The sequence below is a fragment of the Periplaneta americana genome, chromosome 3 (assembly GCF_040183065.1).
Source record: "Periplaneta americana isolate PAMFEO1 chromosome 3, P.americana_PAMFEO1_priV1, whole genome shotgun sequence".
Taxonomy (NCBI): domain Eukaryota; kingdom Metazoa; phylum Arthropoda; class Insecta; order Blattodea; family Blattidae; genus Periplaneta; species Periplaneta americana.
Window position 1 is genome coordinate 31,954,459 of NC_091119.1, and position 23,807 is coordinate 31,978,265.

At 37.1% G+C, this 23,807-nt stretch overlaps 1 protein-coding gene across 2 annotated transcripts in view; it reads right to left on the reverse strand.

Annotated features, from left to right (window-relative positions):
* The window catches only part of BBS8 (tetratricopeptide repeat protein 8), a 58,523-nt gene that overhangs the window by 24,412 nt on the left and 10,304 nt on the right, over positions 1-23,807 (reverse strand). Inside the window, exons 4-7 of one of the 2 annotated variants that reach the window (XM_069820237.1) lie at positions 20,845-21,269; positions 14,330-14,501; positions 11,898-12,104; positions 9,189-9,328 (exon numbers count right to left, since the gene is read on the reverse strand). In XM_069820237.1, coding sequence (XP_069676338.1) covers positions 9,212-9,328; positions 11,898-12,104; positions 14,330-14,501; positions 20,845-21,269 — 921 coding nt within the window. In that variant the 3' untranslated portion in view covers positions 9,189-9,211. Of the gene's footprint in view, positions 1-8,583; positions 9,329-11,897; positions 12,105-14,329; positions 14,502-20,844; positions 21,270-23,807 lie in introns of those variants that run through there. The other variant, XM_069820236.1, reaches the window with a different exon arrangement.

The window sequence follows — 23,807 nt, forward strand, 5'->3', positions numbered from 1 at the left end:
TACTCATTCTAGATGTCATGTGCATGTGAGAGAAATTGAGACTGACGATTCACGCCAAGAACGCTTGATACTCATTCTAGACATCATGTGCATGTGAGAGAAATTGAGACCAAAGAAATTGAGACTGACGATTCACACCAAGAACGCTTGATACTCATTCTAGACATCATGCGCATGTAAGAGAAATTGAGACCAAAGAAATTGAGACTGATGATTCACGCCAAGAAGACTTGATATTCGATTCAAGACATTAGCATGCAAGAGAAATTGAGACTGACGATTCACGCCAAGAACACTTGATACTCGGTTCTAGACTCATGTGCATGTGAGAGAGACAAAATGAGACTTGACGATGCACGCCAAAAATGCTTGATACTAAAAATGAAGTACATAAGTGAGTGTGCATTCCGAGAACGATCGCGTGAGAGATGCATGCCTTGATCACGTGGAAGATGTCTTTGTGAATCCCCGACTTCATCTTTCTTGCACCATCTGAGGTCGAGGTCGGTATCTCAGTTACAGAGAGTTTTTTTTTTTTATTGGGTTATTTTACGACGCTGTATTAACATCTAGGTTATTTAGCGTCTGAATGATATGAAGGTGATAATGCCGGTGAAATGAATCCGGGGTCCAGCACCGAAAGTTACCCAGCATTTGCTCGTATTGGGTTGAGGGAAAACCCCGGAAAAAGCTCAACCATGTAACTTGCCCCGACCGGGATTCGAACCCGGGCCACCTGGTTTCGCAGCCAGACGCGCTGACCGGTTACAGAGAGTCGCTCGCAATAGTTCATTTGTGGCAGACGTCAGTGACTATTGTATTGTAGTAGCCTATTGTTAAAGCAGTCAGTACATGAAGCGTGTGTTACAGTTTTGTGGTTTCATTGGTAATATTAATACCAAATCCTTAAATTATACAGGTTTTATTAACTTTATTCAAACATTCTGTCAAGTGCTAAGTGAAATGGCTGAAGCTGATCAGCACTCTCCATCTCATGTTATTAAGCACAAGAAAGGAAAACCGTTAAACAGTGGAGAAAAAAACCATAATTTTAAATAAACGTTTTCAATTCTTTATGCAATAAATATCCTACTCTCGTTATTGTCGAAATTGTGAAATTAACATCTGAGTTCACTGGTGTTTCTGTCACAAGCACATACGCTTTGCAAAAGGAGAAAACAATGACTGGCAAGGTTTCGACCCCTGGCAAAAAACGACCTCGTGCAAGAAGTGTTTTGGATAAGACGTGTGATGAATTTGTGAGAACCGCAATTCGACGTAAGGTGCAACATTTTTTTGAGAACAATGAACCCCCTACTTTAAACAAGGTTTTGACACCCATAAACAGTGATCCTGACCTCCCAAAATTAAAAAATCCTCACTTCACAAACTTCTCAGAGAGATAGGTTTCGAATTCGTGAATCGAAATCATAACAGTGTAATAGTGGACAGAGACGATATTATTCTATGGCGTAGGCAATATCTACAGAAAATCAGGGAATTTAGGTGACTGGGGCGTAAAATTTATTACCTTGACGAGACCTGGGTAAACGAAGGACACTCGACTTCTAAAGTGTGGGCTGACACTACAGTGAAAACTAAAAGACAAGTTTAAGCAAGGGACTAAAAAACCCAACAGGAAAAGGAAAACGATTGATAATACTTCACATGGAAGTGAGGAGGGTTTTGTTGAGGGTGGTGATCTCGTCTTCGAATCGAAGAAAACAGGAGATTACCACGAAGAGATGACCAGTGATCTTTTTAAAGACTGGTTCGAAAAAATCATTCCTAAGTTAGTACCGAATAGTGTAATCGTTATGGATAATGCGCCTTACCACAGTGAAAAAGCAGACCGCATTCCAAATAAATCATGGAGGAAGGGTGACATAATTTCATGGCTTCAGACCAAAAACATTCATTTTGATGAGGGCATGTTTAAAATTGAGCTTCTGGAGCTCGTAAAAAGTAATCACAGTCAGTATGAAAAATATGTGATTGACGATTTAGTTGAACAAATGGGACACAATGTTGCCAGATTACCCCCTTACCATTGTTCCCTAAATTCAATAGAGCTGGTGTGGAGTGAGGTCAAAAGATACGTCGCAGGTCATAACACAACAAGAAAACTCTCAGACATGCGACAACATGTTTATACAGCATTTTGTGAGGTCACAGCTGACAAGTGGCATGCACACATCAGGCATGTGTTGAAAGAAGAGCAGCATATGTGGGAGTTGGAGGGTCTAATTGATGGTGTGGTGGACAGACTGGTAATCAACACAGAAGACAGTTCAGATGAACCTGAAGATTCGAATATGGAGGGGATAGAGCCACTATCAAGTTCCAATTAATGGTATACAAGTTCACACACTGACATAAGTAGAATCTAATTATTATATTACTAACATTTTAACTTTAATAAAATCATGTAAGTCTTGTTATTAACCCTCTCTGAGCATTTTATGGGTTAGTTTAATGAATGTGTTGAAATGTTGTCTGCAATATATCAGATGGTGGCTGCCCTGCGTGCTCACTTGCTGAAAATAATGCGCCCTGGTGGTTGCTTTGGTAGCTAGCTTGCGATTGCGGTTTTGTTTACATCTACTTCAATCTTTAGATGGAAAGAGAGTAGATAATAGCTGAAACTCACCGTTCCTGTGATGATCTACATTGCTGTCTTGATACAGTAAAGATGGCTACAACTTCAAAATCTTCAACCACTCTGACACAGGCATACAATAAACTCACAAGAAACATCCACCTAGCAATTTTACTATTATCGAACCAAGTTCAGGCAAAACCAATACAGCCATTTGCATCACTTTCGACAACTTCTGAATCAGTTTCTGGCTGACACGTATCCAAAAATAGCAACTGAGAGACTAACGTTCAGAAAATTGAATCAAACAAAATTGTCGTGAACAATACGTACACATGCAGGATGCTCTGAAGCAGAACGAAAATACAGAGAACTTGGGTTGCCTGGTGATACTGCCATCCACTTCAGGTTCGTAACCAAACAGAGAGCAGGGAGGGCTGAACCTTCCCTAAAAATATTTTGAACCCTCCCCTAGAAAATGTTGCTTTATTTGCTTATTCATCGATAAATTTTTCATCTAACATTTCAATGGTTTTGTCTCGTGAAAAAATAATAGGCTCCTAAAGTGTAGAGATAGCTAGGGCGATTATGGGGATGAGTTATCATATCTATAAAGCTAGTGTCTCACAGAGCCTTTCTCCACTGAACTCCAATCACCTGCCTGCCTGTGGCGAATCTGCTTCTACAAAAAGTGATGGTGTGGCTGGCAAAACTTCAGCACCATAAAACCAAATGCTTAGAGGACATAAGCCTCTTAAGGTATGGAAGGCAACTTATCTAGTAGCAACCCGGTCCTGTAGGGAAGGGGTTACATGACAGGTTGCTTCCCTGTCTGTGGAAAACAATCCTAACTCAATCACAACACAGAAGAAAGCTGGATACCTCTATGGATCAACAACCTATACAAGAAAAAGGTAAACGATTAGGAATAAAAGACACAATGAAAATAGCAACATGGAACATTTTAGAATTAGAATTAGAAAAGCCCATTACATCCTTAGCAGGCAAGGGCCTCCTACCATCGGTAGGGCAGTTCTACTTTTGCTCACGGGGTGAGCTAGTCCCTGTGGGCCTTACTCAGAGTTGAGTCACTTCACTTCACTTCACTTCACTTCACTTCACTTCACTTGTCTTGTGTTCTACTGTTACTTATTCTAAATCTAAAATTATGTCTTTCCACTTTTCTCTGTCTCTCGCAATACGCGTCCACAGTGGTCCTATCACGTCAACGAAGTCCTGTGCCCACAAGGACTTAATACACAAGAAAAGGAACTAAATAATGAACTCAAAAGAAAAGATATGAATATAGCTGTAATAACAGAAACTAAACAGATGGGCAGGACATGTAGCACGTATGGGCGATTCTAGAAATTCATATAGAGTGTTATTTGGGAGGCCGGAGGGGAAAAAGACCTTTGGGGAGGCCGATAATATTAAAATGTATTTGAGGGAGGTGGGATATGATAGAGAATGGATTAATCTTGCTCAGGATAGGGACCAATGGTGGGCTTATGTGAGGACGGCAATGAACCTGCAGGTTCCTTAAAAGCCAGTAAGTAAGTAAGTAACAGAAACTAAAAGGAGCTAAAGGGAACAAATGATTTAGATGATTATCTAATGACATATAGGGCAGTTCAGCTAGATACATTGGCAGTTTAGTACAAGAGGTTCAGCTAGAGAGAACGTATCTGAATTATTAAGTAATGGAGGATAGTAGTTAAACATGCTGCATATCGCTTGTGACCAAGCCAATTTTTTTCGTACGTGTAAGTAGCCAATAGTCTGCAATACCATGTGCAAGCAATTAATTAAATCGTCTTCTTGACATTATCATGTCTGAAATTGCAATATGGGTGTGAAAAGGGATGTTAAAGATGAAACTAAAGATGATGTGAAATGCGTAGTGCAGCATCATGTTGGCAACTTTTGCCAACTTAATAAAAGAGTCAATGACTGCAGCAGTAGTGGAGCTCAGCACAGCCCTAGAGGAAAGCAGGGAACTACTGAACGAGCTGAAACTTGCACTGGACGACCAGGGCAAGAGGATTCGACATCTCGAATGCAGGATAGATGATATGGAGCAATATCAAGGACAACAGTGTCTTCGCATATTTGGTGTTCCGGAGGAAGAAAATGAAGATACTGATGTCACTGCTATCCAGGTGGCAGGGAAAACAGGAGTAACTCTGCAGTGTCAAAAATGGATGGCAATCGTACGCCTAATCCAAAAATGATTGGTGGTAAAATAATACATAGCCAGACTAGAGAAGTGATTTACAACCTGCATACTTTTATGAAAAGGGAAGCAAAAGAAGGCCCGATTTTGCTACAAAAAGTGCAAGAGAGAGTGGCAGAAGCGACAGGCATCTCTCAGAGTAGTGTACAGCATATTTTGAAGTACAAAATAACGCAGAACAAGGTCAAGGATTTTCTACTCCTAAGAAGACATGGTGTAAGAAAGAAAAAACAGCTTTAGACGATTTTGACAAAACTGTTGTATGCAGAATTGTTCTACAATTTCACCACACTCATGGTCAACACCCAACTTTGAAGTCGTTTCCAGCAATTAAAGAAAAGATTGAAGCACAGGCATATCAATGGAACAATGGCAGCTGCACCCTTCACAATGTAGTTGCCTACTATGAAATTAGCTTTCCTTTTTTAGTGTACTGGCAGTCAGAAGAAAAGAGGTACAAGCGACATTTCTGGAAAAAATGATTTAAACTAAAGCATTTAAAATTTCAGTGGCAAAGGATATATCTTTTAATCACATCACACATTAAGATTTAAAATTAAAAAGAATTTACGAAAGCTTAGTAACTTTTAATCACATTTTCTCGAATGTAACTAAAGTGCACTTACATCCCTTTGCTTCCGACCACCTCTATGCAGAGTTACCAAAAACGTAGTGCATAGCAGGATTACACTCTTTACACCAGTGTGGCCCCTCGAATGTCCTAAACCAATGCACAGAAAAAAATACTGCACATACGTGCAAATTTGGAGCATAGACGAACTTGGCTGGCCAAAATGCCGCTATGTGTGCATGTGTCTAGTTTTCATCATTCATGCTACACTCGTTATCTTTGGAATAGTAACGGGATGAATTTAGAATGATGCCAAGGTCAGCTGATCAATTAAGAATATTACAGATATATCAATTTGTCCTACAGAATTTATCTGTAATACTGACAATGTTTGAGGAGAAAAATTCGCTTCGGCGCCAGGGATCAAACCCAGGTCCTTGGTTCTACGTACCAAGCCCTCTGACCATTGAGCTTCGCCGAATTCAATCCACAGCACCGGATCTGACTTTCCTCCTTTGATGTTTCCCTTTGTGGCCTGACTCCAAGTTAGGCAGATATATATATATATATATATATATATGTTGACGTACCTCACAAGTATTAACATTGTAACTCACTTTCTTCCATTTTTCAGGAGAAGCAAATGAAGTTTTAAAATGATCACGTAAATCTGTGTATACAGATAGTAACAATAAGATTTTACATACAATTGGGAAGGTTTAAAGCTACAATGATAGTACTGGAAGAAAAAGAAACAATTTGAGACCATATTAACTAGCATAACTCAAAATCATAAAAAATTGAGTTACAATGTTAGTATTCGGGAGGATCGGTATATGTCCAATGTCAACTGCCCAGGCGCCGGAGCGAATTTTTCTCCTCAAACATTAAGTGTTAATATTACAGATAAATTCTGTAGGACAAATTAATATATCTGTAATATTCTCATAGATAGCAGTGCATTAATAACTGCGGATTCCTGGCCAACAAGTCACTCAGCTGAGTGCGCTCCTAGTATAATGGCAGTTGACATTGGACATATACATCAACATATATGCCTAACTTGGAGTCAGGCCACAAAGGGAAACATTGAAGGAGGAAAGTCAGATCCAGTGCTATGGATTGAATTCGGCGAAGCTCAATAGTCAGAGGGCTCAGTACATAGAACCAAGGACCCGGGTTCAATCCCCGGCACCGGAGCGAATTTTTCTCCTCAAACATTAAGTGATCAGTTAAGGTTAAATTCATGCGACAGTAGGTTATGTTCTCTATTAGTTATTTTACAATGTTATTTCAATTTGCAATGCTGTTTTGTAAATCATGACGAGAGCTCTATCAAATATTAAGGCAGAAACTGGGCAAAGAAAGGTACAAACAGACAGTCCTTAAAGAATTATGTGATTTCATGTTTAAATATTGGCACTGAGTCAAAAGAAACTGAGAAAAAAATACTGTCTGAAGTGAAAATGTTTTTCAGTGAAGTGTTCAGTAGACTTTACAAGTGCCATAGAAGCAATGATTTGTTTTCAAAATATAATTCTAGGTAGCTGGATGGTATAGTTATCTTTTTGTTAGGATTCATACAATTCTTTCGAATGATGATTTGTTCATACCATAAATTCATTCTTATGTTTATTATCAGTTGTTCAAATGAATGATTAATTCATGAATCAACACAGCAAAATAGATGTTTATAACGGCATATCCAAGTAGGCTAATCTTCTCACTCCCCCTTTTTATCACCTGAATATGAAGATAGAACTGATCTTCGACACATTGTAAATTCCTTGTATCTCACGTAATGCAAGGATTCACAGAAAGAGACTACTCAATTACTGTTCCCAAAAATGCGCCATTGTTTCTTAACACAGTATTTCAAGTAAGTTTTCACAACACTGCAATAAATTACATTAGCAGCTATTTTTTTTATATTTGCCTTCTGCTGTAGAGATCCAACTATTTGCGCAGTTGATGGGAAGTTTCAATATAAACTACTTGAACTATGGTTTGTTTACGGCGATGATCGCCAGGCACACATCGCTGGCAATTGTCGCCTGGAGCTCCTAGCAGTTGAAATGAATGCACACGGTTTCTTTACAACAATGGTCGCCAATGTATATCATTGGACATGACACATATCGCTGGAAATTGTTTCTGAAGCAAATTCAGGACACATCGCTGCATATGTGTTCAATACTTGATATTTAGAGAAGGCCATGTAGAAATATTGAATCACTAACTGTACGACTTATGGCAGCAAAACAAATCAAGACTTTTTTTCAATTTGTAGCCGTTAAGCCTCCCATAAATTTGACACTTTTATTATCGACGTTTTTGTAAGGAAATTTAAGTTAGAAGCTACTGTAAAATGTAGGCCTATTAAGTAAGATTGAATCAAGAAAATTAACAAAGAAAAAACTCTATTACCTTTGAACAATGTTTGTTCATGTCAATTTATTTACGTCTCTTGACAGTACTTTGCACTTTCTAAACAATTATACAAATCAAAACAACAAATTCATGAAGTAAACATCAGCTACAGAAATTATTGATTTTCACATTATGAAATAAAGTTTGATTAAAATGTGGAATTTTGAGAGTCCCGACAAAAATTCGGGGACATTGGACACCTAGGCCAAAAAAAAGGGGCTGTCAAGTTTTTTTGGGATGTATGGTAAGCTTATGTAGCTTCTTCACTTTATAATAGGCTTGCTTAATACAGATATCGTCGTCTTCCTCCTCTTCTAGAAGAAATAGTATCTTCAGTATCTTGAATTTATTCCTATTCATTTTTTTATCTATGTTAAATATTTTGTGCGAGATCGTGCGTATTTGCTTGTTTTCCGCACAGAACCAATACGCGGTAAGTGTGAAATACCACATTCAGTATTCCCAACGTAACACACATAACAATTTCCCTCTTCTTACCGCTTAAGCGCGACATTCATTTTACTGCTTTAGGCTTTTAACATATTATTTTTAGAGACGTTTAACATAGTAATAATTATAAATTGGAAACTTACCACTGTAATTTCACCTAAATTGCAATGTTAATTATTGTTTTTAAATATCTGCAAAAATTAAGTAAAGTCTACTACTCCACGAAACTTATTGCATTCCTGATACAAGTAACATTAAGGAAGTCGTGAAAAAATCAACAAGATTCCAGATGCCGATGTTATTACTGCAATATGTTATATAAATAATATTGTTAAAATATTAAAATGAAAAAGAAATCATTACATAACCTTACCGTTTGTTTTAAGTTCGCATTTATAGACTGGGGGGAAAAAAAAGACAGACACATATCACGGCCTGCTGGAGTATAGTAAACACAGAAAACATTTTATAGCAACAATGTTGAAGAAAGATATTTTGGTTTTCCGAAGTTGCCGTCATTAAACAGAAACCAACATGGAGATTTCATTGCAACTAATTAGAAATTCGTCTTTCAGGTATGTAATAAACGATCTTCGCACAAAATAATGTATGATACACGAGCGGTATGTTTGTTTTCATGTTCTCGGAAATTAAAAAAGCTCAACTACGTTTCGCTTTTTCAATCTTTTCCTCGACCATGAAAAGTCAACATACCGCTCTTGTAACGTATATTACTATTACATGATCAAATGTAGTAAATGAAAAAAATGAAACAAAACAAATGAGAATTGACAGCGATGTACGATGACAAAGAAACCACTTCCTAACAATCATTGCCAGTGTTTATAATTGCCGGCAATGGTCGCCATAAACAAACCATAGCTTTAACAGTTAGAAGTTACCTTGTCAGTATAAAAAGATGCATTTATATAAAAGCAAAGTGTTTTTGCAGTTTGTCAAGCAGTTCCTTTGAGCTGACGTGGCTTGGATATGCCTGAAGAGCTTTCTGTATGACAATGTAACTTGTTTGCAGATCTCCCATCTGAAAAATACAAAGCATTTGTTCTTAATATGTCACCAAGCAGTCCTAGAAATAACCAATCATTCCTTTTTCCAATCTATTAACAACATTAATTTTACTGAAGTAAAATACATATAAGTCATGGTGATTTAGTGATTTCAGAGTTTTCCATTAGATTTAGAGTTCGTGGGTTCAAAATCATCTGGGAATGATGTAATGTTTAAGGGGACACTATACTGAAATTACTAACTGCCATATTTTTAAAGCTAAATTCACTAAATTTTCATCACTAGTGTATCTAGTTAATAACAACACATGTACAAAATTTCATCCCTCTGTGATAAGTAGTTAGCATTTTATTAATTAAAAACATAAAATTACTTAGTCATACATTAAAAAGTGTTAAAATTTTAAAAAAGGTAAACTACATTGAAGAATTAAACACAATAAAATATATAGCACAAGACAACGGATATAATCCTAACATAATAGACACACTAATAAAAAAGGCAAAACAAAAACAGAACAAACCAACACAAACATCGCATGAGAATAAATACATAACATTAACATATCACAATACCAATACTCTCAAAATTGCAACTTCATTCAGAAAACTAAAATACAAGATAGCATACAAAACAAATAACACAACACAGAAATATCTAAATAATCACATTAAACATTCAAATAAATATAATTCAACTCGAGTTTACAAACTAAAATGCAATAGTTGCCCACATTTTTACATAGGACAGACAGGAAGATCCTTTCACACAAGATGTAATGAACATATTAAAGCTATAACCAAACCCTACATCACATCAAATTATGCAGACCACATTATCAACAATAATCATGACTACAATAATATAGAAACAGATATGGAAATTTTACACATCACACCAAAAAGTTCACAGTTAAACATCCTAGAACAATACGAAATATATAAACATACAATAACATACCCACAACATATACTTAACACACAATTACAGTTCAATACCCACACATTATTCAACGTCATGATACGTCATAACACACAAACAACCAGCCCCCACCATAAGAGCAACACACCCCTACCATCGACAAATGCACATCGCAGAATTCAAGATCACCAGTAGTTCAGGAGACACTGAAGAAGACGTGACATAATGTCGAAACAGGCCGTCTGTCGAAGGTATATACCTTTTTTTAAAATTTTAACACTTTTTAACGTATGGCTAAGTAATTTTATGTTTTTAACAAAGTGTTAATGTGAACTTTAATCAATGATTTTATTAATACCTTAATAAAATATTGTATCGCTTTATATAAGAAGTCCCTTGTGCCACAGTTTACATTATTTTTAACTGATATTCACTTATACAATTCTTTATATACATTGGAACAAACATTACTATTGGGTTTTGCTGTACAGCGTTGTACAGTAAACTAGGAGGAATTTTTTTGATTATTGATATTTTGATTTTTTTTATTATTTTATAACAAAACATCTAGTAATTTACTGATTAATTTTACAGCAAAACCTATAGTAAGTTTTGATCCCATGTATATAAGGAACCATATAAATGAGTATCAGTTAAGAATAATGTAAATTGTTGCACAAGGACGTTTCATATATAAAGCGAATCAATATTTTAATAAAATACAAACCACTTATCATAGGCTGATGAAATTTTGTACTTTAATCATTATTAACCAGATATACCAGTGATTAAAATTTGGTGAATCTAGCTTCAAAAGTATGGTAGTTATTGATTTCACTATTGTGAACCCTTAAAACTATGGAACTTAGAAATTTCAGTATAATGTCCCCTTAAAGGACAATGAAAATTTTTAGTCATGTGGCTTCCTTCAGAAGGGAAATGAAGTCGGACATTCTGTAACACAGATTTTCTACACATAGAGGAGCCAACACAGAACTACACGCATTGTATTTTTCACCTAACATAATTAGGAACATTAAATTCAGACGTTTGAGATGGGCAAGACATGTAGCACATATTGGTGAATCCAGAAATGTGAATAGTGTGTTAGTTGGGAGACCTGGAGGAAAAATACCTTTGGGGAGACCGAGACATAGATGGGAGAATAATATTAAAATGGATTTGAGGGAGATGGGATATGATAATGTTGTTGTTGTTTTCTAATGCCAGGCATTTGACAATAAAGTCATTTGACCTCTTGCACTCCAATATTTTTCAAAGACAAAGTTCTAGAATTTATAACTGTTTGGAAAGTAGGGAACTTTGTGAAGCAGGGACCTGGATCAGAGTTTCTTTACAAACGGCAAATCTACAATCTAGAACCTCTGACTTTTCTTCCCCCCTCCAGGAATTCATGCTAATTAGATTTCAATTAATTTTTAAAATCCATTACCTTCTTCGAGATATGAACTCACGAATATCAGATTCGATGTCAAAAATGGAAATCGCTAGCTCACAGAAGATGACAATTCAATCAGTTGCTACAGAGAAAAATTGTTATTCAGAAAAATAGAAAAGTATTTAAAAATATCTGTAGTACTATTATTCGATGCATAACAGTAATCTAAAAATGTTAGTTTATGTAATGATTTATACGTTACCCTTTCTGCCAGCATTGCATAATTATGATGTGGTTCGAACAGATAAGGTGCAAGACTTCCTGCTGCCTGGAAGAATGCCAGTGCTTGCTCTGGGTGTCCAAGCCTCATCTCCAGAACACCAAGATTGTTGTAAGCTGGGGCATGATTACTGTCTGCTGACAATGATAGTCTTAGGCATTGCGTCGCCAAATTACAATCACCAACTCCCTGAAAAGGAAACAATAGTACATTATAATACGCAGACTTCGGGCGACCGGGGAAATGTAGCTCTCTTGGATAGTTGGCGCCTTGTTGAGTCATGGAATCAACGGCAGTATGTTCTTCTGATTGAAGATGCAGCAGATTCAGGCACATGAATTGTGAACATATGCCATCGATCTGAGGAGGCTGCAGAACATCACAGGAAGGCGGAGGATCAGGTATCCAGTCAGGACTGGATACTGCGGCTGAATCGATACAATGACACCATGCAGTGAATCATGCGCTTGAAGAGCGATCCTAAATGGCGGTTCTGTATGGTTGTGAAACTTGCACTCTCACTTTGAGGGAGAAACAGAGGTTAAAGGTATTCGAGAATAAGGTGCTTAGGAAAATATTTAGGGCTAAGAGGGATGAAGTTACAGGAGAATGGATAAAGTTACACAACGCAGAACTTAATGCATTGTATTCTTCACCTGACATAATTAGGAACATTAAATCCAGATGTCTGAGATGGGCAGGGCTTGTAGCACGTATGAGTGAATTCAGAAATGCATATAGAGTGTTAGTTGGGAAGCAGGAGGGAAAAAGACCTTTGGGGAGGCCGAGACCTAGATGGGAGGATATTATTAAAATGGATTTGAGGGAGGTGGAATATGATGGTAGAGACTGGATTAATCTTGCACAGGATAGGGACCGATGGTGGGCTTATGTGAGGGCGGCAATGAACCTCCAGATTCTCTAAAAGCCATACGTAAGTAAGTTCTATTCTTTATATGTCTTCACAAATTCTAGTAGTATGTCATCTTCCATAGTCTGTCATTGGCGGCATCTTCTTATCTTCCACGTGTTCAAAATTCTTTAACAATGGTAACAACTGCTTAATGTGAGTCAATGTTCAAATGTTTCACTGATTTGTGACTCAATAGATGGCTCTCTTTGTGCAATACCTACACTAATTCAACTATCTATTAATTTAATTCGCCAGCTCATTCAGACATCCAGAATTGTTGGGATGATATAATTATTAAGCACATCCTAGAATCTCTTGTAACATCTTTGTACATTAGAAACAGACCAAGCTCGACTTTTGGCTCTACAAGAAAAAGAAGCGGGCTCCTGGCTACAAGCTCTACCTTCCCCAAATATTGGAATACTGATGGATAGCAAATCTTTTAAGACTGCAGTCACTCTGCGTCTTGGATGCAAAATCTGCCTACCACATAAATGTGTATGTGGGGAAGTTGTCGACACTTTCGGTCATCATGCTCTGAGCTGTGTCAAGAGTAAGGGATGCTTTTTTAGACATTCAACAATAACGACATAATCAAGAGAGCAATTAACATCTTCTGGTATCCCTGCTATTTTAGAACCCATTGGGATTAGTCGCACGGATGGTAAGCGCCCTGATGGATTAACCTTGGTCCCGTGGAGCAGAGGAAAACCGCTGATGTGGGATACGACATGCGTGGATACCTTAGCTCCATCCCACTTGCCATCAACTTCTAAAATCGCAAGCTCTGCAGCAGAATCTGCTGTATGCAGTAAACATCATAAATACGTACATCTAGTAGACAATTACATCTTCATCGTCTTTGCTGTCGAAACAATAGGCTCCTGGTGTAAAGAAGCAAAAGACCGGGTTTCCGAAATTGGTAGAAGTTTGGTGACTGTTACTGGAGACCCTCACTGCACCAATTATCTACGGCAACGGATAGGAATAGCCATCCAACTTGGAAACGCAGCCAACATTTTGGGAACCTTTCCAGATGCCAATTCTCTGGATGAGATTTTCCTTATTTGAATATCTGAAGTGATTACAGTTTTCTTTTCCTAACATATTCATATAAAAAAATCAGGAGTCATAATGAAATTTTGTATTTACACACATTTAAACTGAAATTATAGCCTAACATTTTTCATCTGTAAATTTTTAATTCTGATAAATTTATTCATCTATTCATTTAGAAGGCAGTAATTGTAATTGCAAACTTTAGAACAAGATGTCAAATCTCGACTTACCAAAGTCAAAGTCTCAGAAAAATTGTCTATGAATAAGACTTTCAACGAAGTTGAACTTAATTACGAATGTCGACTTTGGAAAGTCTTAATCTACAGGCTCATTTATGAATATGAGCCTTAATGACATTCCAGTAACAATGATACAAATAATAACCAACATGACTTAAATACTAAATTTTATTTTTAAGCAATTTAAAAATAATTTAACTCACAATAGCTACATGCGCAATATTGTACCACACATCTGCAACTGCCTCGTCAGTGGCCAGGCTCAGAGCCTGCTCAAAACACGTCAGAGTCATGTCATACTGCTGAGCATAAAAGCAGCACAGCCCCAAATTGTTGAAGAGTTCTGCATTGTAGATTCCCATTTGAAGCAATCTCCTGAAAAATATTAATTATTTTAATAATAATGTATACATAAAGGGAGTTTCAGGAGTAATTGTAAACATTTTGGCATACTGTAACATTTCCGAGCAAAAAAGTCTATACCCAACATGTGTCCTATTGTCAATTAATGTGGAAATACAGCTGTTTGAATATGATGTGCGTGATGCAGCTTGCATACAGCTCCAATAAGTGCATAGCTCTCTCTGAGCATATTCTGAATCTCAGCGCTGAGCAATCTGAAGGCATCACAGTGTTCCGAATTTCACCGATGGTGTCACTGATGCTCCACCGGTGTCGCACCGGTGCCATCAGCTTGCAGAGGTGGTGGCAGTCTCCATCAGCCGCCATCAGTGAATCTGATTGGTTCTTGTATAGGGCGAGAATTAGCAGACGAATAACATCGTGCACTGTTGTGTCATGGCGGTGTGTTCTGCTGTATTGTTTGTAATGAGCACAACGTAAAAACAATATGTTAATGGCTTATGAGCGAACATGTCAACGGACCAGTTATTACTACCGGTTCAAGAAATAAATTGTTTATGCTCTCTTTTCTTTGAACGAGATGGCAGTACGGAAATTTCGCAAAATTTTGCTAGCGTAGCACAGACAACAACCTATACAGTCGCCATGACAGCCATCAATCCTTTCAGCAGTTTTGTTCCTATTTTGCTGCAGCGTGACGTCATTGTTGTCCACCGGTCCGGTGAGATTCGGAATACGCTGTCTAAATATGATGACCAAAACAAAGTCCTTGAGGCAAATGCGATCAGCAAGCAGTTGTAACCTGACTCAATTTGGTACTAGGTGTGTTGTTCAGAATACATACATCTTTTCCCTACTGAGTATGCTGATATGATTCTTTTTTTTTTATGGATTTGTACCTATGTTGGAAGTGCTTTTGCTGTTTTTAGAGAACATATAATTTATTTTCAGAAAAAATCGTCTGCCCAGGCATCATGGGTTGCCAAGAACACAGAATAATATGCATACAAGAATACTAACTGATTACAGTAAGTAAATGAGTCAAATTTATTAAACATAGAATACGAACCTGCAACCTCGGGCACAGAAGGCCAGCACTATATCGACTGTGCCACCCAGGGCGACTGTTATCAATATTGCAATACCAAAATACAGTGAAACCTCTCCTTACGGACACCCCCAAGATACGGACACTCCTCATATACAGACAGATTTTTATGTCCCAACTGAAATAATATAGAAATAATGATAAATTTAACTCTCATTTACAGACACTCTCAGACACGGACACGGACAGCTGTTTCACAGTCCTAAAGCTTGCTTTACCTCCTGACTGCGGACAGAACTTGGATTTCAAGACCTAATGTGTTACAAAAATGGAAAATTTAGTTTTGAGAACTCTACAGAAATTCCTTAACATGAAAGAAGACAATAAGGGTCTCGTAGGTTACCACTAGCCCAGCCGGCTACTCCTTGTTAGCTGGAAGCGGGTGGATAAACAAAATCATAAAATTTAACCTGTCTGATGGGTCCAAGGTTTCTGCGATAGTGAAATTGTATTCGCCACATGATTGGGTTAGTAGGATTATTCTCTTCATTTCAATCAGTTGTTCTGTTTCGAGAGACATGGCACCTGAACGTAAAGGTTAAGTTGAAAACTGTAAATTACAGTACTGCATAACTGTAGACCTAGAATAAAACTGCATGGCACAGTACTGCATTTTCCTTTTTCGATATTATCTACTGTAGTTCAAAGTTGCAAAGAATTTACTGTAATACAGTAGACTGTATTTAGAATTAAACTACAGTAATACATTTAATTTAAAGTGTAAAGGGATACATAATGCATATTATAAATTTACTGTTAGATTGGGGAGCCTCCCTCCCAATAAAGGACACCTCCCAGATGCGAACAGATTGTTACGTCCCTTCGTTGTCCGTAAATGAGAGGTCAATTTATCATTATGAATAATTATTCCTCATGTCCTAACTTATGCTCTTTGTTAAATGGTGAAGATGGAATCAACACTAGCCAGCCACGTTCGATTCCTGGCAAGGTCAGAGATTTTCGTGTAAAATTTCTACCTTGGAACTAGAAGAGGTGGCAGTGCACAACTTATAATCACTAGATTGTATACCAATATGTCTGGGTCAAACCTCAAATCTTCCCACAGTGCATATGAAGAGAAGGCATATGTCACTGTTGAAAATGATTCAACCATTGGATGGAGATGTTAAGCCTGACAACCCTCTTGATGCTATTCAACAGGAATATGCTACATGTCAACACTAGGTTTCCCTTTCTCCCTTCTTCATCTTAATTATCATTCTCACCTATTCTCTATATTACACATACACTCACCCCAGTACACATCTCTCCAGATACACATCATGCACAGCATGGCTTGCCGAAGTGGTGTGCAACTTGAAAATAGGTAACAGTTCTCTCATCTATCCACAATAAGTAAGTGGGTAGACACTGGATATACACACATTTGTACAGTATTGGCAAAAAAAAACCGGACCAACCCTTGCAGCTGATTTCAGAGCCTTGTTCACTCCAGAGCAAGATAGCCTGGGAAGGAAATTTTTTTTTTGTTCCTTCTTCAAATTTATTCCCAATACTTTTCGATTGCAGCGATATTTTACTACTTAATTAACTTATTATTCCCAGAACATGAATTTTACCAGCAATCGAAAAGTATTGGGAATAAATTTGAATAAGGAACAAAAAAAAAAAGTTTCCTTCCCAGGCAGGATTCGAACCACGAAAGTCTTAGTTACCAGTCTATCGTGCTCTGGAGTGAACAAGGCTCTGAAATCAGCTACAAGGGTCGGTCCGGTTTTTTTTGCCACTACTGTACACAGTATCTCAAAATTATAACTTTCATATGGTTAATACACTGTGTGCCACTTAGAGGAATTGAGAAATAAACGCTTAAAATTTAAAATCAGATGAAGATATTGTTTTGATTTACATCTGACAAGATGCAGAAACTGTCCAACTTTAAGCACCAATGGTTTAAAAACAGTTGCATGTTCATGCGCATGCGCACTAACGTTTATCGTAGAGACAAGCCTGGAGCCATTCAGTAGAACATTCCGTCATTGGACCATTCTCCTTCATCAAGGCGACAATCAAAGGGAATGTGTATCTGGACATGTGCAGAACTTTTGTTGTTTATCATCTCTCCCAGGATCGATTTTTGAGCAACATGGGGCTCTATCCCATTACTATGGAGCAGTGCGTGTCTTCTTGAATGCAAACTTCCACATTATGTTTATCGGAAAAGGAGAACCCTTGCCTGGCCACCTAGGTCACCCGACTTGAAACCCATTGACCTTTATGACGAATGTTGTGTACCAAAGTGGTACAGTTGGTACTTCGGAAAAAAGTGAGACAACGCAGCTGCTCTAATCACTCCACAAATGTTATGGAACACTTGGCAGAAGGTTGAGTACCTTTTGGATGTCTTCAGGGTAGCTCAAGGCGCACACATCGAGTTGCACTGACCATTCTCCGAAACTCGGAGAGTTTCTACATCAAGTTATACAAAAAGTTATGTTATAAAACCATTATTTATACTTTAAATCAGGACTTAGTGGATTATAAGGACAAAAGATGAAAGCAGACTAACAGCACAGTCTAAGACATACAGTCACGAAACTTCAACACTTTTTCTGCCAACATTCGCGACACTAGCGCCCAAGCGGCAGGCAAGGCACTGGCCATAGTCTCGTTCAGCCAGCACGTGCTTTAAAAGGATGCGAGATGTTATAATAACGTTTTAATCATGCATCGGAATAAACGCAATGTGTGCAATGACGAAAATTGCAGTAACAACAAGTTTAAATCTCCGAATTTGTCGTTCTTCAGATTCCCTAAAGACCAAGAGAAAATCATGATTCAGGAATAACCAATAATCCACGTTGTAGGTAGCCTATGTATTGTGTTCTATAAAACATCTATTAGTTATCAGTTACCTATTTGTATGTCAGGAAGGAGAGTTTAAATAAAAACAAAGTAAATACCTGTTACAGTATATTATTTTTTTGTAGAAATCATATGTGTAAATGTGTAACCATTCCGATTTTGGATAATGTATCTACAGTTTTTAATGCAAGTAATTCCATACTTTTTGTATTCGTGTTTTTTTTTTCTGTATATTTTTCAAAAGTTGAACGTTATATTGCATTCAAGTAGGGATCATGGTGTTAATTTTTCAAGAATTCATGGAGTATTGTAATCCTTTTGCAAAATATTAACTTCTTTAATAAATCCAGATTGTGTCGATAGATTTCTGATGTGTTGGTGTAGATTCATGTGGCAGACGTATTAAGTTTTCAAGAGCCTTTTTAAATTTAATATAAGAAGCAATCTTTTCTGTAATAATTTGCATGACTGTTATGGTGTTGATTTTACATTCCCAGTGATTATTTGAGCTGTTCAGAGCAGAAGTGGTGTAAGTCAAAATTAGGTAATGAGATTTAAAGTAAATATTCTGTAAAATACAGCGCAAAGTAGCAATTAATATATCCTTCGTGCTATTCACTGACTACTAATAGTTTAAATAAATTCAATATTAACTGCTACTTTGCGCTGTATTTTAAAGAATGTTTACTTTAACCCTCATTACCCATTTTGACTCACACCACTTCTGCTCTGAAAATAAAATTAGGCGTACATTTTCTGAGTTAATTGAAGTCACCATTTCTTCAACAAAACTGTGTGTTCATTTATTTGTTCTCACCTACGTCATATTAACAGTAAGGGCATGTAAATTACGTATTATATAGGTAGGATAAGTTAAAATTAAGCTTATGTGTGAAAACTGGAAATGTAATGTAAAAATGCGGTGAACTTGCCATAAACATTTAAACCATAATATCAGCATTATTTGTCACTCAAAATAATAAAGGAAATACCGGTTCTTAAGAAATGAAAGATAATGAACTTCATAAATCAATGTCTGTCATATTAAGGTTTAAATCTACCCCTTTTTTATTTTCAAGTTTACCTCAGCGGCCGAGTTTATCCCAATTTGCGGTATGGAAAATAGTTAATTTCTCAGGAAATAGGGAGAGGAGTTCACCACGCAATGTACCCTACAATTTTGAAGCTACTAATTTTGACTCTTCTCACAGGAAATATAGAGTTCTAATGATTCATAAATATATTCAGGAATGAATTTAATTAACCATCCACGTACGAACAATTATATTATTTCAAACCATGATACGTGAACAGTTCCATGATTCAGTTGTAAGGAGCAGAAAGAATTACGTTTATTCTCAGCTTCTGAAACTTGTAGATTAACTGCGTGTGAAATTCTTCTAGGATTCTAAATTAAAATCAATAAGAATCATATACACTTATTGTATAGCATAAAAATATAAAACAAATTACGCAAAACCCGTTTTCTGATGTGTTATCATATGTCGTGTGCACACTTTTAGCTTGCCTGCCGCTAGAGGGCTACTGTCACGCCAGCTGTCAAATGTTGGCATATTTTATACGTATGAGTTGCGTGACTGTAAGTATTAGACTGTGCTAACAGCTTGTGAGATGAGATTCATGCGCCAAACAGCTGGCTACACTAAATGGGATTGAAAGATTTTTTTATTTTAGTAGGTTATTTTACGACGTTTTATCAGCATCTGAGGTTATTTAGCGTCTGAATGAGATGAAGGTGATAATGCTGGTGAAATGAGTCCGGGGTCCAACACCGAAAGTTACCCAGCATTTGCTCATATTGGGTTGAGGAAAAACCCCGGAAAAAACCTCAACCAGGTAAATTGCCTCGACCGGGAATCGAATGCAGGCCACCTAGTTTCGCAGCCAGACTCGCTGACCGTTACTCCACAGGTGTGGACAGGGAATCAAAAGAAAAATGAAGATATCCTTCAAGAAGTTAATGTGTCATCAATACTGGACTATATCTCCAGATATCAGTTAAACTGAAGGAACACGTCTCAAGAATGGTTTCATCCAGGATCCCTAAGGTAATGATGAAGTATCGTCCAAATGGGAAACGGTCACTTGGTTGACCTATGAAAAGATGGCAACAAAATCGTTTTTTCAAGCCGTAACAGTTCTTTTGGGATTAGTGCTTGACAGGATGATGATGAATTAGCACTTATTTCTCGATCTCTCTAAGCGGGACATGGTGTATTAATGATACAATAATTTGTTGCATATAATTTGTTTAAGAAACTGTGCCTTTGTTGAAATGAACTATAATCCTTTCTATTGCCATACACTGGGGAAAATTATAAGTATTATTTATAAGACCAGTCGAATTTGAACCTTACTGCAAAAAGAAGAAACTACAACCAACCAGAAACTAAATTTTACCTGTAGAATCTAAGAGCAATCTCTGGTTGATCTGTATAGAAATGCTGCATTCCAATACACGCAATGGCTTCTATATGAGTAGAGTCCTCCTTCAAAATATCCCTGTAGTATTTAATGGATGTCGGGATATTGTTCAGACCTTCAAAGAGTCTTGCAATTTCTGTAGTAAGAGTCACTTCGCCTGGAAAGTATTCCAAACCAGTTTTGCACACATCCAGGGCTGAGAGGGGCTGATCCAGGCGAATGTATACTCTGGCCAACCGTAGGAAAGTTTCAACCATCTGATGTTGCTTTAAAGCTGAGCGAAACTGTTGTTCTGCATCACGAATCAAACCCAGAGTGAAGTAGCATTTGCCAAGCTGTACCTTCCACCACCAATCCTTGAATTGACAGGCTTGAGTGGCCTGTACAGCCAATTCCATTGCCTGAAATGTCGAACGGAAATTAATAGAATATAACGGTCTTACTAATAAACTGTGTATAGTTTTTATACGAGACTTATGCAGCGTTGACACAGAAAACGTTACTAATAAACCATGAATAAGCTATGGACGTATAAACAGGCTGTAAGTACACAATGGGAATTGCTTTGCAGTAATATACACGAAACCCCTTGTTTAAGCATTGTATATAGAGAAAAAATGGCCGCCCCTCTAACAGCTGTTTGTATCGACTGTCATTTTATGATGATGGATGCCATGTAACCACAGAAGAACAAACCAAAGAGCGCAGAATAAGTAGAATATTATTGCTGTAGCTTGTTCTCTTTGATCAAAATATAGTGTGTTAATCGATCAGGGCCAGTTGTACAATCGATTCTTAACACAGCACAATAGAGCGCTCTACCGGATGCAATAAGAATCTCAGATATTCTATTACCTTTCGTAATGAAGTAATGACGAAACTATGACGTAGCTGTGTAACAGTTATACTGTTATACACGACGTATGTAGTGATTATTAGTAAGGAATTTACACACGACTTATAAACGAGCTACTCATTGTATAAGTATAAGAGAGTTAAACATCTGTATATAGAGTTTTTATTAGTAAGACCGTAAGTAAATAAAGATGTGAGTGGAAATTACATGCTTATCGAATTGAAATGCATTTGATTTCTTACTAGGGCATTTGAAAAGTAATGGCAACATAGTTACTATTTCACACTAAATTTATTTAGGTTACTTTTGACATTACATACTTCAAAAATAGTCTCCTGCCATGTCAACAATACGTTGTCAAATTCTCGAAAGACGGCGGACTCCATCTGCAGCAGCATTTCTGGATATTTCTCTCACTGATCAATCTAAAGCTCTTTAGGGCCATCCAACTTGCAATAATTCAGTACAGTAGAACTTCTCTCCCACAGCCTTCTTGTAATGCCCTAAAGCACTGAGTTGCATGTTTTTCTCTTGCAACTTACAAGCAAACGTTCTGATGGGGGCAGATAAAAAAGTTAATTTTTTTTCTTGCACCATGTTAATAATGTCAAAAGAAGTGCTTATACAAATTTTGGCCACTCGCCCGCAATTACGAGGGCCGTAAAAAAATAAGTTCACCAGGGGCTGTTAACAGAAAAAAACACAATTTCATCGGACAAATTTATTGGAACGGACACAGCAACTGTTGAGCTATTTTTCAACATATTTTCCATCGGAAATGAGACATTTGTCATATCATGGGATCGACAGAGAGCAGTGCAAAGGCACTCAAATGCTGGTTCCAATCTGAGGCAGGTGACTTCGACACAAAAATTGATCCCATGGTATGACAAATGTTTCAATTCCAGTAGGGGATATGTTGAAAAATAGCGCAACAATTGCGGTATCTATTGCAATAAACCTTTCCATGCAATTGTGCTTTTTTCTATAAATGGCCCCAGGGAAAATCACATTCTGGACCGCCTCGAGTGGCCAAAATTTGTACAAGCAATTCTTTTGACATTATTAACATGGTGGAAAAAAAAAAAATTGCTTTTTTACCTGCCCCTATCAGAACGTTTGCTTGTTAGATTTTTATGAAGCACCTTTGTTCGTACCTTTAGGGCTATATTGTTTACTACAAATCAGAAACAGCCACTGTATTTACAAAATATGGCTACTTCGAGAATTTCAACATTGCAATTTTATGAAATAATATTGCTCTATTACGTAGTACAAGAGTTCAATGGTCACCGCTAGGAGCACTGATTTACAGCATTGTTGCCATTACTTATCGAATGGCCTAGTATAATGTTCAGTGAACAGGTAAAATTAACATACAGTAAGTAGAATGGAGTGGAATGGGGTTCAGCATAGTAGAGTAAAATAAAGTACACGTAAAGCTGTCCATATACAAGTTACTCAAGGCTTTCATACTTCCTTTATCTCAACATTGGAAGAATTTATGTATGTTATGTTATTCAACATCACACTCCTTTCATTCCCATGAAAGACTCGGTATTCAATTTTATGGGTGACTGAGTAGACCCTGGAAGTTACGAGTACATAAAAAAATCCCCTCTTCACCAAAGTTTCGATGGATTCAACGTAATAAAACTCCAGGAAAAAATTACATAACGTTTGTTTCTGCATACTTTATTAATTTTTTCTTTCTGAAGAATTATTTATAATACTGCACAAGCTTTTCGCAATTTGCACAAATATATTTTACGTTTGTGCATTTTTGCGACGATTATTTATTTTCTAGCTTAAACCCTGCTTAGAAGTACAGTGAAACCTCTCCTTACGGACACTCCTTATATATCGACAGATTTTTGTCCCAACTGAAATAATAAAGAAATAATGATAAATTTAACTCTCGTTTATGGACACTCTCAGACACGGACACAGACAGCTGTTTCACAGTCCTAAAGCTTGCTTTACCTCCTGACTGGGGACAGAACTTGGATTTCAAGACGTAATGTGTTACAAAAATGGAAAATTTAGTTTTGAGTACTGTTCAGAAATTCCTTAACACGAAAGA